The following is a 17007-nucleotide window of genomic DNA, read 5'->3' as shown; positions in this document are numbered from 1 at the left end:
TTGCATTCCTACACACTAATGATGAAAAATCTGAAAGAGAAATTAAGGAAACACTTCCATTTACCATTGCAACAAAAAGAATAAAATACCTAGGAACAAATCTACTTAGGGAGACAAAAGACCTGTATGCAGAAAACTATAAGACACTGATGAAAGAAATTAAAGATGATACCAAGAGATGGAGAGATATACCATGTTCTTGGATTGGAAGAATCAATATTGTGAAAATGACTATACTACCCAAAGCAATCTACAGATTCAATGCAATCCCTATGAAATCACCAATGGCATTTTTTACGGAACTAGAACAAAAAATCTTAAAATTTGTATGGAAACACAAAAGACCCCGAATAGCCAAAGCAGTCCTGAGGGAAAAAAATGGAGCTGGAGGAATCAGACTCCCTGACTTCAGACTATACTACAAAGCTACAGTAATCAAGAAAATATGCTACTGGCACAAAAACAGAAACACAGATCAATGGAACAAGATAGAAAGCCCAGAGATAAACCCACGCACCTATGGTCAACTAATCTATGACAAAGGAGGCAAGGAAACACAATGGAGAAAAGACAGTCTCTTCAATAAGTGGTGCTGGGAAAACTGGACATCTACATTTAAAAGAATGAAATTAGAACACTCTCTAACACCATACACAAAAATAAACTGAAAATGGATTAGAAACCTACATGTAAGACCGGACACTATAAAACTCTTAGAGGAAAACATAGGAAGAACACTCTTTGACATAAATCACAGCAAGATCTTTTTTGATCCACCTCCTAGAGTAATGGAAATAAAAACAAAAATAAACAAGTGGGACCTAAAGAAACTTAAAAGCTTCTGCACAGCAAAGGAAACCATAAACAAGACGAAAAGACAACCTTCAGAATGGGAGAAAGTATTTGCAAATGAATCAACGGACACAGGATTAATTTCCAAAATATATAAACAGCTCATGCAGCTCAATATTAAAGAAACAAACAACCCAATCCAAAAATGGGCAGAAGACCTAAAGAGACATTTCTCCAAAGAAGACGTACGTACATGAAAAGCTGCTCAACATCCCTAATTATAGGGAAATGCAAATCAAAACTACAATGAGGTATCACCTCACACCAATTAGAATGGACATCATCAGAAAATCTACAAACAACAAATGGTGGAGAGGGTGTGGAGAAAAGGGAACCCTCTTGCACTGTTGTTGGGAATGTAAATTGATACAGCCGCTACGGAGAACAGTATGGAGGTTCCTTAAAAAACTAGAACTACCATATGATCCAGCAATCCCACTACTGTGCATATACCCAGAGAAGACCATAATTCAAAAAGACACATGAGCCCCAGTGTTCACTGCAGCACTATTTACAATAGCCAGGTCATGGAAGCAACCTAAATGCCTATCGACAGATGAGTAGATAAAGAAGATGTGGTACATATATACAATGGAATGTTACTCAGCCATAAAAAGGAATGAAATTAGGTCATTTGTTGAGACATGGATGCATCTAACATCTGTCATACAGAGTGAAGTAATTCAGAAAGAGAAAAACAAATATCATATATCAACGCATATATGTGGAACCTAGAAAAATGGTACAGATGAACCGGTGTTCTAGGATGAAGTTGAGACACAGATGTAGAGAACATATGTATGGACACCAAGGGGGTGAAGCAGCGGGGGTTGGGGGTCATGATGGGATGAATTGGGATTGACATGTATACACTGATGTGTATAAAACTGATGACTAATAAGAACCTGCTGTATAAAAAAATTAAATTAAAAAATTAAAAAAAACAAAGATAGTTAAATTCTACACTGATAGTGTGTTAAACCTGAACTAGTTATCTCTCCATATCTGCAAAAGTCCCTTCCTTTTTTCTTACTTCAGTTAATGAGATCCACCCTCACCATCATTCAAACTAGCACTATCTCTTTCTCTGAGTCTTTCCATGTGATTTCCTCCTGTGCTTTGAATATCCTTCACCCTTAAGGGCCATGGTGACACGTCTCCATCCACATGACACCTCTTAGTTTTCCTTTGAGGAAAAATGAACAGGTTCCTTCTCTATGCATCCAGACCATTTAATGCATTCAGCTTATTTATCTGTCGGAGAGTTTATCTTTTCACCTGATTTATGATCTAATCTCAGTAAATGTTGGGACGATTTTGTTCAAATGTCTGGTCTATGTTAAACAGGTGTTTCTTCCCTTCAAAAAATGATGTAAAACTTCAACTCTACTGCATATTTTAACAAGAGGGTGTCTGATCACTTAGGATGCTATATACTAAAAACTTCAATAACTTTATTATTCATTATAAACTGAAAGTCTCAATGTGGCTAAATCAGTGGAATCACTTCCTTTGGATGGCAACAAAGTGGGTTTTCCTTTCTCTCTTTTCCAAAAGTGTATAGCTATGAATATAAAGAATTTTAGAATGAAAACTGGACTAAGAAAGAAATTTCTAAATAGTTTATTTCTAGCCTTCCTTTTTTCCCCTTTGTAGTTATAGCTGATTGCTCACATTTATTTTTAAGGTACGTATTCTCTAAGATGTCTATAATCATGGAGCTTGCAGTGCTGCCGCCAAGGACAACTATGGTCTCCCTGCTTTAGTTTTGGCCGTGGCAGGGAGTGTGAATTAGAAAAATAATTAGAAGTGAGTTCCAGAGATAACCAACTATAAAATCTTTTGATAATCTGAAACATTTTCACATAGTCTTTTCATTTTAAAGGTGACCTAATAGAAGATAACTTAAGTTTTGAGAATCCCTATTAAACCTTCAGAAAGAACCTGGAAAATGTAGATACCATCAAGAGACGAATTTGAAGTTTGTTCCTCTAATTTAGTAGTTTTCAGTTTCCTACTCTTCTCCCAAAGAGAAGATTGGGGCTGGAGTAACTCTTCAGAGGGTCTTGGGAATAAGATGATCAGATAATATTTTATTGATATTTTCCACTTTTCAAAAATGATACTTTAAAACATGAGAACCGAACTCAAATTTCATTTACCTACAATGAGCCATTCAAGATAACGATGCCCCAAACATAGGCTGACCACGTGAGATTCCAGTAATGTAGTCCATGTGAGTTTCTTGTGTAAAAGAGGCTGGATGGAGTCAGTATCTCTTCTAACTGTTTTCTACATGTCTCTGAGGCTAAACAAGCTATCAAGGTCAGACTTGAAATGCTTCAAAGTAAAGTGATCAAATGATCAAATACTGTGTCATAATACTGGCGTTGCTCCGTGTTTTTCCAACCTAACTTCCTAACAACATCTGACCTCTTTCCAAATTTCTCCTGGACACAGGCCTTATTGAGAATCTCACAGCTTGGCAACAAATCTCATCAACCAGCCTGACCTTCTACTTGACCTTCTAGGCAAGGCTCTTAAAATTTTTCCACTAAACCAGTCTTTTGTTTCCTCACACTGACACAGTTAATCTCACATTATCTAGCTATAGTTGCTTTGAACACACCCCACTCTCCACCCCTTCATATGTGTCTTAAAATTTTGTGAAGTTTTCTGCTGAAAGAACCTGGCCAGCCCTGGTTCTAACTAAATGAACTGAATTCATCAAACCCCAGTACCACAAGTAACTTGAATCCATAAGTAACTTACAGATTCAAATTATCCTATGCCGTAAAAGGCTAATGAATGTATTTTCTGAGTCTAGTGATAAATTTTTAAAAACACTTCTAGATGATAAATATTTAACCTGAACTAGGAGTTAATGTAAAGATACAATTCAACTAAAATTTTAGCTTCTACATTATCTATTTCCAGAGAGTTGGTTTTGAATTTTCTAAGTTTTAACATTTAAGTGTCTATTCATCTAGTCATCCAAAAAAGTAGTTTCACAGAGGTAAGAATGAGCAAACCCTAGACTTTATAGTTAGCATAGAATCAACATCTGAGCTTCACTACTCAAACAAAAATATATTCCTCTGTCATGCTCTGACCTTCTAACAAGACTAACCTACCACACCTTAACATATGTTCTAATTGCCTCTGGCACTACAGATATAAGGAAGTGATTTGAAAGTCTTCTAATTGTCAATGAGTATATAGTCTTAGTAAATTTGCAAGGATTTAGCAGTAGTTGTGTAAAAATTTCATTCATAAAAATATAGATTTGCAGAATTCTTATCATTTTGATGACCTTTATTGCAGCATAAGAAAATAAAACCCTGAACTATAAGTTGAGTGACAATTTTTTCATTTCTGATACGGATGGTATGTAGCTAGTACCACTCTAGATGCACTGAAAAGAAGCCGTTTCATCACATATAATAGATGCTTCAGGGCATTCGGTCTTAATTCTTTTAAAGAATCTTGGTGGAAAAGTACTAATTAAGGGACAAGGACCTGAAATCCAGGTAAAATTCTTGATCAAACTATGTCACCATCACAATCTGTTGAGCCTTAGGTATAGGGGATACCTAGAGATAGTGTCACCCTCTGGGCAGCATTACTGACAATTATCTTAATTACTCTTATTTATAGATTTACTGTTCCATAACACATGGTCTTCTGGCAGCTACAGGGAATGCTGTTAAACTACTGGGAAATGCTGCTAGACTGATCTTCATTAACTAACTTTTATCATGTGAGCCTAGTGTCAAAAATCTTTGAATGGCTCCCTGTTTCCAAGGACCGGATTCCTTAGATATCCTTCAAGCCTTGGTTCCACATTTCCCTCCACATTCCTTCTTTTTCCCTTAATGTCTCCCATAATTTCCCTCCTTGCAGTTCACACTCATGGTGTTCCTTCCTCTATGACAAGCGGCCCTCCATCTCTCCTGAATTAATTTTTTTCATCCTCCCAGAGCCTGACAAGGCTCCTCTTGGCCACCTCTCCTCTAAAACTAATGTAAATAGACCCACAGACATAGAAAACAAACTTATGGTTACTAAAGGGGAAAGGGGAGGAGGGAAAAAATAGGAGTTTGGGATTAATATATACACATTACCATATAAAAAAGAGATAACAAACAAGGACCTGCTGTATAGCATAGGGAATTATACTCGATATTTTGTAATAGCCTGGAAGAGAAAAGAATTTGAAAAAGAATAGATATAACTATTCCATAACTATATATATAACTGAATCATTCTGCTGTATACCTGAAATTAACACAACATTGTAAATCAACTACACTTCAATAAAAAACAGAACAAAACAAAAAACCACACCAAAAAACCCAACCCCTCCCCCACACACACCAAAACTAGTGTGAAAATGCAATGGTTCTCTGTGAGAACACTCAGGACACTGTCCTGTTATACTTCTAATTGCACCTCATATTTTCTGCCTCCTGAGTTATTCATACATGTCTTTTCTTTCTTCTATTTTTATTTGTTTATTTATTTTTACCAGGCTACAAGTATATAAAAGCAGTGTTTTGACACATATATTTAGCAAGAGAATCGGTGTGACTTGGCATCTGGAAGCAAGGAAAAAATTTAGAACATTATTCAAGGGAGTGATTTTGGTCTATGAACCTCACTAAAATTTTGATACAGTTTTCAGGCTATTAATGCCATATGATTGTTGAAAATCACACACTGAAGCAGGAGTCTTGGATCTGAGTCCTAGTTTAGTTTATCTCTTTCTTTCTTTCTTTTTTTCCCTAGTTTATCTATTTCTTAAGTAGATACCCAAGCACATGCAACCACCTTGGCCTTCGGTTCTTCATGTGTTAGCATCCTACCTTGCTTCCCAATATACTCATTCTTAGCTTTAAATTTTTCAGTAGTCCTTACCTTCACCTGAAATTCCCATATAGTTGAATTATATTTTTATCATATTCTGTCACCTACTAGAATATAAACTCTATTTTATATTATAACCGGTTATAAACTAGGATATAAGTATGTGTGTGTGTGTGTGTGTGTGTGTATTTCACTGCTGAATCCTCAGTAGCTAGAACAGTATCTCATACACAATAGAAATTCATTATAACTTTGGTGCATGACTAATGGACAAAGGAACCTTGGAAGTCTAGAACAGAATTTCAAAACCTCTGCTTTATATTCTCTGCTCTTTTTTCCCAGGATTGTTGGATCACCAGAGAACAATATGCCCTTTTATCTCAGCTCCCTGAAGAAAATGGCTTTCCTGAAATATGATTAAATGTTATGCCCTCAGCTTTTAGAGAAATGTCTATTTGAACAGAGATTTTGTCTTTTGTTATTTCATGACCCCAATTGAAGAAATTTTACAATAAATTTGTCCTTGAATTCAGTGTCTGAAAGTTTGTCTCTTCAATCTAAATTATGCTCTTCTGGTCAGAAAATGGAAACTAAACATGCCAAGCAATCTCCCTTTGTGCCTTAGCTTCCTTGAGAATCAATTCAGTTCAGTGAATTTCTACTTTGGGGTGGTAATTACCTAGGCTCAAGTATCTTGTTATATACATTCCTCTACTGGTTTTCACTAGATTCTGTCATTGAATTGTGTTATATCATAATCCAATAAACTTTATAAGATTCTCAAAACCACTCTGGAAAAAAGCAAGTTATAAATCTCAGATTACTAAAATAAACATTGTAAAATAAATAATATAATGAAATAAACATTGTTAATAAAATACAATGCTAATGTGAATGTTAAAAAACCTAATGTTGATAAAATAAAATAAGCATCGTTTTGTGTGTATACATATTTCAATTAAAAGAGCAACCATTCTACTTTCAGTTAAAAAAATGGCAAGGGCAATTGCAGACATCATGATATCTTCCGAGAAAACTTTACAATTTTGGCAATGTTACTTCAAGGATAATGTGCAACAATTATACAATTCTTTGTATTATGGAGATGTATTCTAAAATATTCAGGAATTTTTCATAGACATTATAAATTAACAAACATGTATATATTTCCAATTTCTACGAGAAATTTGCCTACAAATAAAAAAGAGCTGAAGGAAATATGGAGAGGCAAAATATATAAATTTTGACTTCTTAAAGATATTGAGACTTAAATACTAACCATGATTTCTAGCAATATGCCTGGCATATGACCAATGATGAATTTGGTTTATCTTACATTTTTTAAGGAAAAAAAGGAGAGAAATATAAAGAAAGGTAACATTTGTTGACTATCCACTACCTGTGACATATTACAGTATCTCACTCCTCAGAATGATTCTACAAGGTAGTTATTATAACTCCCACTTCTATAATGACAAAATTGAGGGTTACGAAAGGGAGATTCTCCAGCTCTTGAGAGACCTCGCCGAGATTCAAACTTGAGGCTACTGGACTCCAACATTTATAATCTTTCCCACCTGAATGCCCTTAAAAAGGCCTTGTAATCCTATTTGCTGAATTCTTATGTTACATAGTGAAATGGTAAATTGTATCACCCCCAAAAAGATTAAGACAAAATTTATGTGGTCAAAGGAGTTTGTTATCTTCTCTTTCAGAACAGGCTTGACAGGGATGGACAGTGTTCTCTTTCATGGGCAGGGGAGAGCTACGAAATGGGAGAATGAAAGATAAGGGCAAACAGAATACAGTTCTATAATTATACCAGGCAACTATAGGAATATTTGATTTTCTCTTTTGGTTTAATTGGACTGTTCAGTTTTGTTTTGTTTTGTTTTTTTAACTTTAAAAAAAGTAGTAAACTGACAAAACTCAATAACACATGCTAGTCCTTTAAAGCCAAAGCCATACTTTACAGAACTGAAGCCAAAATCGAAGCCATCCCTATGGAAAGATATAGGAACTGATTCTACATCAGTTGAAATTATCCAAAACTATTTAGATATGGATCTCTTTGAAAATTAGATGAAAACCATGGAAATCTGCTCATATTATGCACATATGCCATTTTTACAAATGTTTCCACACAATTTTAAAGACTTTTTAGACACTCATCCAAGGACTCAGGTTAGGGCCACCAAATTAATGGCAGGGAGGTAAGTTACTGGTCATCATATGGAAAGTGTCCAGATTCTTTCTATCCAGTGTGGACCTTTTGATATTTCTGCCTTTGTGAACCAAGTTCTCTGTTGCTTTTTTTTTTTTAAACCATTCCTTCTTCTACTCCATAAAATCCTTCAGGTTTGTTTTAAAGCTTTTGATGTAGCTTAGCTTTACTTCAAAGACAGCGTCCCCAGATGCCAACTAGTCTTGTTACTCCAAAATTATGCAGGACTGTTCCTTGTCTCGTGCATACTGTAACGTAAGGCCCCTTACTTTACAGAGCCCTAACCTCTATTTCAGGCCTTCTTCATGAGGATCTCAGATCACAGCCATGGTCTATAACTGGGCTTATAGACCATGAATTTGTGAAAATTCTTGTCAGAGTGCAATTCTCATCAACTGCGTTAAATTATTCCTAGAATATTCTAACTCTTCTCCTGTTTCTTTTTCTTAACACTTGGTATGCTTTCAATAGTTCCAGTCAGAAGTAAAATAATAGACTGCCTGAAAAGAACATGTGTGTGTGTGTGTGTGTGTGTGTGTGTGTGTGTGTTCCGATATAGGTTAATCGGAATCGTAAGTCTTTAAATTAAAATCCGAAAAGAAAAGGTATTATCTTGCCATTGTTCCAATTTACTTTAGAATGGATCCTCTCAGTATTATTTCTAAGGAGCTGCATCTCAGGTATTGTTTAACACACTATGCAACTTCCTATCTTATTTCAAGCCCCAGTGGCAATTCCTGAACATACCTTCTGTTCCGCTGTCATGGTTAGACTTTGCAGTCGGCCAGTCATATTCCCTAAACTCTTTTCAAAAGCTGCTACGAGGTGAGCCTGTGAACAAAACAGAAGGAACATATCTTAAATGTCAGAACCTTATGTGGATGGATGAAAACCCTTCTCTTCACAAAATGCTTAATTTCAGGTATTCTTACTCTTTAAATACTATGACTGCCATGTCTGGCTTTCAGTGCTGACTCTCCATTAACACACATCTTCATCTATTATTTCTAAACTTCAGCTTAAAAATCAGTGTTTCAATCTTGACATTTAATGAGTTCAACTTCTGAAAGGGAATGCTATTTTGCAAATAAAAACACCTTCTAACTTGCACATCATGGAGGATTTGATACCCAAAATACTGGATAAAGTTCTGAGTTGCCAAGTTTTTAGACTCAAAGCCCAAGAGGAGGTTGCGGCAATACTCAATGGACGAATGTTCCTCATTCTTATACCTGCATGATGACCTTTGAAGATATTGTTAGCTCCTCTATTGAAATGATGCTCTCTTCCAAGTGCCGGAAATCTGCTGACAGCTATAGCATTATCTTTCCTCTTTTTCTACTAACAAAGAATTGAATCGAAAAGAGTTGTCTTCACTTTCCAAACTCTTTTCAATAAAAAGGGCTTTTATTCCTACTTTTTTCCCTTCCACTAAGGAAATGTAGGTAGGCCAGCTAGAAATAATATTCAGTTATATTTTATTTAAGTTTTTGTGGCTCTGGGGTTTTATTTTAAATCTCAGAGAATTATACATATTGCAGTACATAACCGTAACTCTTACGATTAAGAAGTATTTGAAAATCTTATTCTAGTTCTAAAAGAGGCCAGTTCCTATTGACATGCTATCATGCAACAGCTTGACCCACAGAATATTATGCATGAAGAGACACGTCAACCTCTCACTGTGGCTTGATGTAGAACCACAGGTATGTTCTCCAATTTTATCGCATCCATAAAAAGATACAAGTACAGAATGTTTTACAACCTACATCTATAATAAACTATGTGTGGGGGAAAATTTGCCAAAAGGTTATTTTTTTGAGAGAAGGGAGTGAGAGGATGCAATTAAAATAAATCGCCTTGTAACTCTAGCAGAGCTGAAAGGCTAAGGTACCTATTATCAAATGGATCACAGGAGTCCTAAGAATTAGGGTGCTAGAAGTTTATTTCATTATTAGTAACAGCCAGAAGTTTATTCCATTATTGGTAACAGCTAGAATGTACAAGTCCCTTGCATTAGCATCATGATACAAAGGTGTCTTTGTTCCTAGCTCTGAGCTCATCCTGGGATGCCTTTGTTTTCCTGACACTATAATATAGAGAAAGATGATTTATAGAAGATGCTATTAATCTCCAGTCCATCAGTAAGTAAAACTCTATTCTTTCCCACCTAGCTACAAAACAGAAACAGACTCACAGACATAGAGAACAGACTTGTGGGTGCCAAGGCGGAGGGGGGTGGGGGAGGGCAGGACTGGGAGTTTGGGGTTAGCAGATGCAAACTACTATATATAGGATGGATAAAAAACAAGGTCCTATTGTATAGCACAGGGAACTATTCAATATCCTGTGATCAACCATAATGGGAAAGAATATAAAAAAAGAATTTCTATATAAATGAGTCACTTTGCTGTACAGCAGAGATTGGCACAGCATTGTAAATCAACTCTACTTCAATAAAAAAATTTTTTTAAATAACCAAAAAAAGCCTCTATTCTTTTCCACTCCCTTCTCCCTCTTTCCTCCTTTCCCTCTCTCTCAGACACACACATACTCACGACCTTGAGAACTGTACTCCAAGGTTTGTTAGCAGGTTTAATCAGATAAATAACACTCTTTTTAAAAAACAAATCGTATCTAATAGTTCAAAACGTTTCCAATGACAAGGAATGTCATTACATCAGAATTAGTACCCTCAGAAATTAGCATAAGGTTATGTCCCACTTTCTCTTATACTTAACCTTCACACTATGTTAAAGGTGAACAAAATGAAAATGTACAGCTCACTGGTTCATCGTCGCGAATATTCATGCGCTCAGAAAGAGGATTTGAAGACCCTGGAAGTCCTCCCTTGCCCCTTCCTCATCTCTGTCCCCTCTCCCTTCCGAAAAGATAACCACTAGAGTGACCTGTGTTGTAATTATTTTCTTGCTTCCCTATATAGTTTGGCCACTATGTTTTAGCTTGGCCTATTTTTAAAACTATCCGAGTGGAATCACATGGCATGATTTCTTGGTGACAGTTTTCTTTTGCTTAACATTGTATTTTGAGATTCATCCATGTGGTGTGCAGCAGGAGTTAGAATTTGCTGTAAAGCACTGCTCTGTGTGATTTATAATTTATTTGTCCGTGACGACCATTAGTGCTGATTCCAGTTTAGACTGTTAAAAATAATCCTGCTATGAAGATAAAATGGGTTACTAAATTCTAAAGCTAAAATTGCTTGTTTTCCTCTAAAATAGAAGAACTTTGTTAATATTCACTACAAGAAGTGCAAGACTCTACGTAACATTGAAAAGTTTCAATTCTCCCAAACAACTGTAAGGTTTAATTGTTGGACAATGAGTCCTTGAATGTACATACTTATAGAAAATTGCTTCATTTTACCAGCTGTGCGTATTTTATCAGTTTAATAGGAATTAAAAATATGACAAAGAAAGCAGGACTGTGAAGAATACGCTGCACAAATATATTGCTTATATTTGGTATCTATGAGTAAATATAAAATGTTCACCATTAGAAGGTCAGTTTTCAATCTTTGGAAAATTGCTCTTCATTAATTATTTACAAGAACATATAAAACTAGTTACAAAAGAACATTTTAATTTGAGTCACATTGTTCTCCGTGAAAAGTTTGTTAAAAGTATGTTTGTGAAATGCTGCTTTAAGTTTATGCCCCCTTAACTTAGTTTATCATAATAGCTTTGTTACTTTGAAGTTAATAAAAGGGCAACTTTCGCACCAATTGGATTCATGGAAAGGCACTACAATAGGTAAAATAAAGGAAGGCATTTATACCAGTGATAATGTTTGTCACCTTACTGGAGAAAAAAATGGAATGTAAGACTGATTAAACTATAGGAAAATATATCTTGTCTAAAAACTTTATAAAATGATAACTTTAAAAGAACTGTGGATTTTTAGGGGGACTGTTAATCATAGTTTACATGGTTCTGACTTTTCTCTTAGCAGCTGCGTAATTTTCAAGCCACAGTAAAGTTGTATCAATATGTTGATGAATATTTCCTACTTGTGTTAGGTGAAGTCTGTGAAGGTAATAAAATAGACAAGACTGAATACTAGTTAAGGGAAAATATTTTTAATACATATTGTCTTTAGTTTTGAAATCACATAATCTGAATAGACATGTAAAAAACTGTGGTACTAAACAATAAGATGGAATATCATTATGAAAAATGCCTGCATTGCATTTGTTCATTCAGAATTCAGTGACAGCCCATCAGCCGAATAAAACATACGCTTTACATAGATGTATATGGGGATAGATAGACAGATTAGATAGACAGAAATAGATGACTTTACGTTTGAAATTCAATAGTTAGATGAACTGAAAATGACTCTGAAACTATCATAAATAAGATTTCATATTTCTTTTACTGTATAAAATTGTCCCTTCAGTGTCTGTCATTGTTAATTATGTGCAAAATAGTTTTCCCTTAAAGGAGATGTAGAGAAACAAAAGTAACTGCCAGATGATATAAAAATATTAAATAGCGCAAAGATATAGGACACAATCCCAAGGAAAATAACACCTGAGAGATCTGTGGTTAAAAGACTTACGCAGTGAAAGGCAAGAAAACAAAACACACAAAAAACAAAAAAAACTTTTTTTGGTTACACATTCATTCAGCGATATTTTTGAAAACTGGTAGTAATAACTAGCCTTAGTGCCCATTTCCAGATCATCTAAGGGCTGAGATTTGTAAGAAATACATTAAATGCATCCCACCTGGCTTGGCAGCATGAAGGTATGGGTGAGAGGCCAGGGGGCACCTGGCTGACTGTCTGATGTGACCATACATTCCCGGGGGCCTTGGACTGTGGGGCTCCTGTTCTCTTCCTGTTTGTTGGTGGGGTATTGATTCAAAGAAGGCCAGGCAATAGCGCTGGCCAGCGTACCCTCTCTCCTTTCTCCAGACATGCTAGTGGACACAGCTCTATAAAGAGGCTTCCCAGGCTTTCTGCAGCTCTGCTCAGAGAACTTCCCAAGGGGAGGGAAAGGCTCAGCGTACCTTCTACTGAATGGAGGTCATATTCTGTCAGGCAAATGAGAGGTGAGCTGACTGAACAACTTTCTGACTTACCACTGCCCCTTTTAACAAAGGGGGAGAAAAAGCAGAGAAACAGATGTTTCAAATTTAAATATTAAAACACAGATTATTGTCTGGACTCCATATAAATATAATCATGCTGCCAGGTCCAAACATGTGACACATCAATTACAAAAAGAAAAAAAACCCCAAAAGCCCAAATTAAGGAAAACCAATTAAGTCTTGATAGAATTATTCATATATTGAGTAAAACTGAATAGCTGGATCTTAAAATGATTACTAAATAAACGATAATAATAACAGTTAATGATATTTTCTACAGAACCAAACATTGTAATTTGTCTTTATAAATCATGGCTATTACACTTCTATACAACAATGGTCATTGTGGTGATCCCATTTCACCAAAAAGTAAAAAGTTTACTCGTGGTCTGTATAAAATAATAAATAAAAGGCATATCTTTACCTCCAAACAGGAAATGTACAAGATTAAAAAAAAAATTTCACTTACATTGAAGAAACTCGACAGAAAAACTTTTCAGTCTTATAATTAATTTCATTTCTGTACAAGTATATTAAAATATATGCATATATTACATACATCAACAAATGTTAACTCAGAGGCAATGACGTGAAACACACTCTGAATGAAATTTAAATGCAGTATTTCTTAGAACTGAGAAACCAAGTGTTTTCTCAAGTAAATCCTTTGATGACTTATAATGGTGCACGGAATCTAAAGTGACATTTTAAACGAAGTGCTAAAGAGAATGAGTTCAAGATGGTTTGCGCCTTATAAATAATTCAAATTTCTGAATGTGTAAAGGAGATTATATCCTTAAAGATACAAAGGAACATAAATATACAAGACTCCATCCTTAGTAATTATAATGATACTATTAAATGTTTAAAATAGGACTGACCTTAAAATTATTTTATAAACATTTATACAGGCATCTACTTACACAAGTTCTTAGTTACTGCAATAGTTTTAAAGTAAATTTTGATAAACTGCTTTGTAAAAGAATAGAAGATAATATATATCTTCATTACCTGAATCTTCTGACTTTTATCTTTTGACGGTTTCAGCAATACATTTATCTGATGGTAAAAAGCTGTAACAATCCATATCACCACCGAATAAAAAAAGCACTAAATGGTGAAATAAGATTTAAGTTCCCAAGAAATTAAAAACTAGACATCACTTTAAAAAATTGTGATAGATCTTGAGGTGTTTAATTTTTAAACTTGAAATAATTATAGATTCGCAAGAAGTTTCAAAGAGAGTACAGAGAGGACTCTTGTACCCCTTTATTCAGTTTGCCTCGATGGTTACATTTTATAAAATTATAGTATAATATCAAAACCAGAAATTCATTATTGGTACACATATGAAGATTCACACATGTAAATAACCACCTTTCATCACCACAAAGCTCTTCCTATTGCTACCCTTTATAGTTACACCCACTCTCAGGAGAGAGGTGACCACCTTCCTTAAACCCTGGCAACCACTAAGTTGTTCTTCATTTCTATAATTTTGTCATTTGAGAATGTTGAATAAATGGAATTATATAGTATGCGACCTTTTAAAATTGGTCTTTTTTTCACTAAGCTTAATGCACTTGAGATCCATCCAAGTTGCTGTGTGTATTAATAATTATTTAATTTTACTGCTGAGTGGCAGTCCATGGTATGGATGTATCTATCGGAGTTTGTTTATCCATGGACCTATTAAGAGACATTTTGGTTGTTTCCAATTTTTGCACTATTAAAAAATAAAGCTGCTATGTACAGGTTTCTGTGTGGGTCTGAGGTGATTTGAGAATATTTCTAAAATGCATTATGAAGTAAAAAAAAAAAAAAAAAGAAGAACATACCAAATAGGATATATATTAAGCTCCCATCCACGCGCAAAATGTACTACTAATGATAACACAGACGTGGACAGGGAAGGCTGGAGATATTTGGATAGTTTTTCCAAGACTAGCACTTTTTAAACAAATTTATCAGTTTGGCACCGATTTTTCTAATTTTATGTTTCTTACTTTTTTTTCTTTATCATCCCCTAGGGAGACATTATAGATTTTTTTTTTCCTAATTGTCCCCTTCCTCCATGGCCATTTTAATATCACAGATATGCTGGATACCTGTTTATGTACTCTGTATATATCTGTGCTTTATGCATAAAAAGAGTACTTTAAAAAAAAAAGAGTACTTTTTTTTTTCCCACCATAAGAAACACTATTCATGCTTTGACGATCATATCAATGCCCAGCTGAGAATACATAGTCCATAGTCGTGAAAACACAACAGTGAAAATAGTGTGGCATGCATGACTTGAGAGAAGTGGCAGATAGCCAATGGCTGACATCTTTGTAAAATGTTTGGTACCTTTCCAAACAATGGCATCGAGTTGTCCCCCAGGACTGTCCTCCTATGTTAGAACTTGGCTCCTTCTGTGTGTATGTGTGTGTGTGTGTGTGTGTGTGTGTGTGTATGTGTATAAGCCTTTGCAAATGTGTACTGTATATATGTATTCAGGGGTATACAGAAGAACAATGTTGAAAGGAAACACAAGAAATCAATAACCAAGAATGGGAATGGGAATCTCAGAGGGAAAAACGAATATATATCTTTTATTAAACACTTCCTTTAATTTCAGTTTTTCTTTTTAATACAATATACATGTACATTTGTCATTTGGTGTCTGTGGGAGATTGGTTCCAGGACCCAAATCCGTGGATGCTCAAGTCCCACAGCTGGCCCTCTGCATCTGTGAGTTCCACACCCAGGGGTTCAACCAACCATGGATTGCGTATGGTTGACCCTTAAACAACATGGGTTTGAACTACGTGGGTCCAGTTATATGCAGATATTTAGAAATGTGTGGATCCACTTACATGCAGATTTTTAAAATACCCATGCATAAGTGGACCTGCACAGTTCAAACACGTGTTGTTCAAGGGTCAACCATATTACTTTTTAAATGGAGACAGTATAAACATTATTGGGTAAAAGCCCAAATTCTATTATGTATAGCAGCCGTTTATTAATCCAACAACTGATATGTAAGTCCATGCAAGAGACATTTACAAAATAAAACAAAACTCTGAGTAATCGTTCAAGACATTTATGTCTTTACTATCCAGTGCATAAGGTCTGTCATTGAGCCTTCCTCATTGCAGACAAACACAACCCAGTGTGTTCCGGCTTTTACACTGCAATATGTCCTCTGGGCGCAAATTCAGGGATCTAGACAGGAGTGCTTTATACTACTATACATATAGCCTATAGTATAAAATTTACAGTGGCTTCTGAACTATTTAAGAATTATTCTTAGACAAAAAATATGGGTTAAATAATACTGTTCTCTTCCAGTATTGTCTAAACAGTTCTCTAAAACCGGCTATTATTTTAAGAATCCCCTGACAACATCTATAAAAAATAAATACAGCCAATCCCAAATTCATTTGATTCTCCCAAAGTTAAAAAGATAAAGTCAATTCAAAAACAGTGCTAAAATGAATGCATTGTGAGTGAAATGACTTACTTATATACTGTGGAAGGTACTGGATTGGCCAAAAAATTCGTTTGGGTTATTGATGGTACGGAAAAACCCAAACAAACTTTTTGCCAACCCAATATATTGCATAATAACTTTTATTCTTAAAATATCTCTTATTTAGGGCTTCCCTGGTGGCGCAGTGGTTGGGGGTCCGCCTGCCGATGCAGGGAACGCGGGTTCGGGCCCCGGTCCGGGAAGATCCCACATGCCGCGGAGCGGCTGGGCCTGTGAGCCATGGCCGCTGAGCCTGCGCGTCCGGAGCCTGTGCTCCGCAACGGGAGAGGCCACAACAGTGAGAGGCCCGCGTACCGAAAAAAAAAAAAATCTCTTATTTAAATCATACCCAGTGAGCCCACATTTGCTCACTCTTGCTGTGTTAAGCTTTGCTGAGCAGATGGAAGAACTCCACGAAGAGCAGAGTGGTG

General features: G+C 35.5%; 1 protein-coding gene across 13 annotated transcripts in view; it reads right to left on the bottom strand.

Annotated features, from left to right (window-relative positions):
• Positions 1-17007, bottom strand: part of NAV3 (neuron navigator 3) — a 944477-nt gene that overhangs the window by 46875 nt on the left and 880595 nt on the right. For all 13 annotated transcript variants that reach the window (XM_067697415.1, XM_067697414.1, XM_067697416.1 and 10 more), the window contains one exon: positions 8690-8773. In XM_067697415.1, the coding sequence (XP_067553516.1) occupies positions 8690-8773 (84 nt within the window). The remainder of the gene's footprint in view (positions 1-8689; positions 8774-17007) is intronic.

Source organism: Pseudorca crassidens, chromosome 11, assembly GCF_039906515.1.
Source record: "Pseudorca crassidens isolate mPseCra1 chromosome 11, mPseCra1.hap1, whole genome shotgun sequence".
Classification (NCBI taxonomy): Eukaryota; Metazoa; Chordata; class Mammalia; order Artiodactyla; family Delphinidae; genus Pseudorca; species Pseudorca crassidens.
This window is presented reverse-complemented; position numbering and strand designations above follow the sequence as displayed.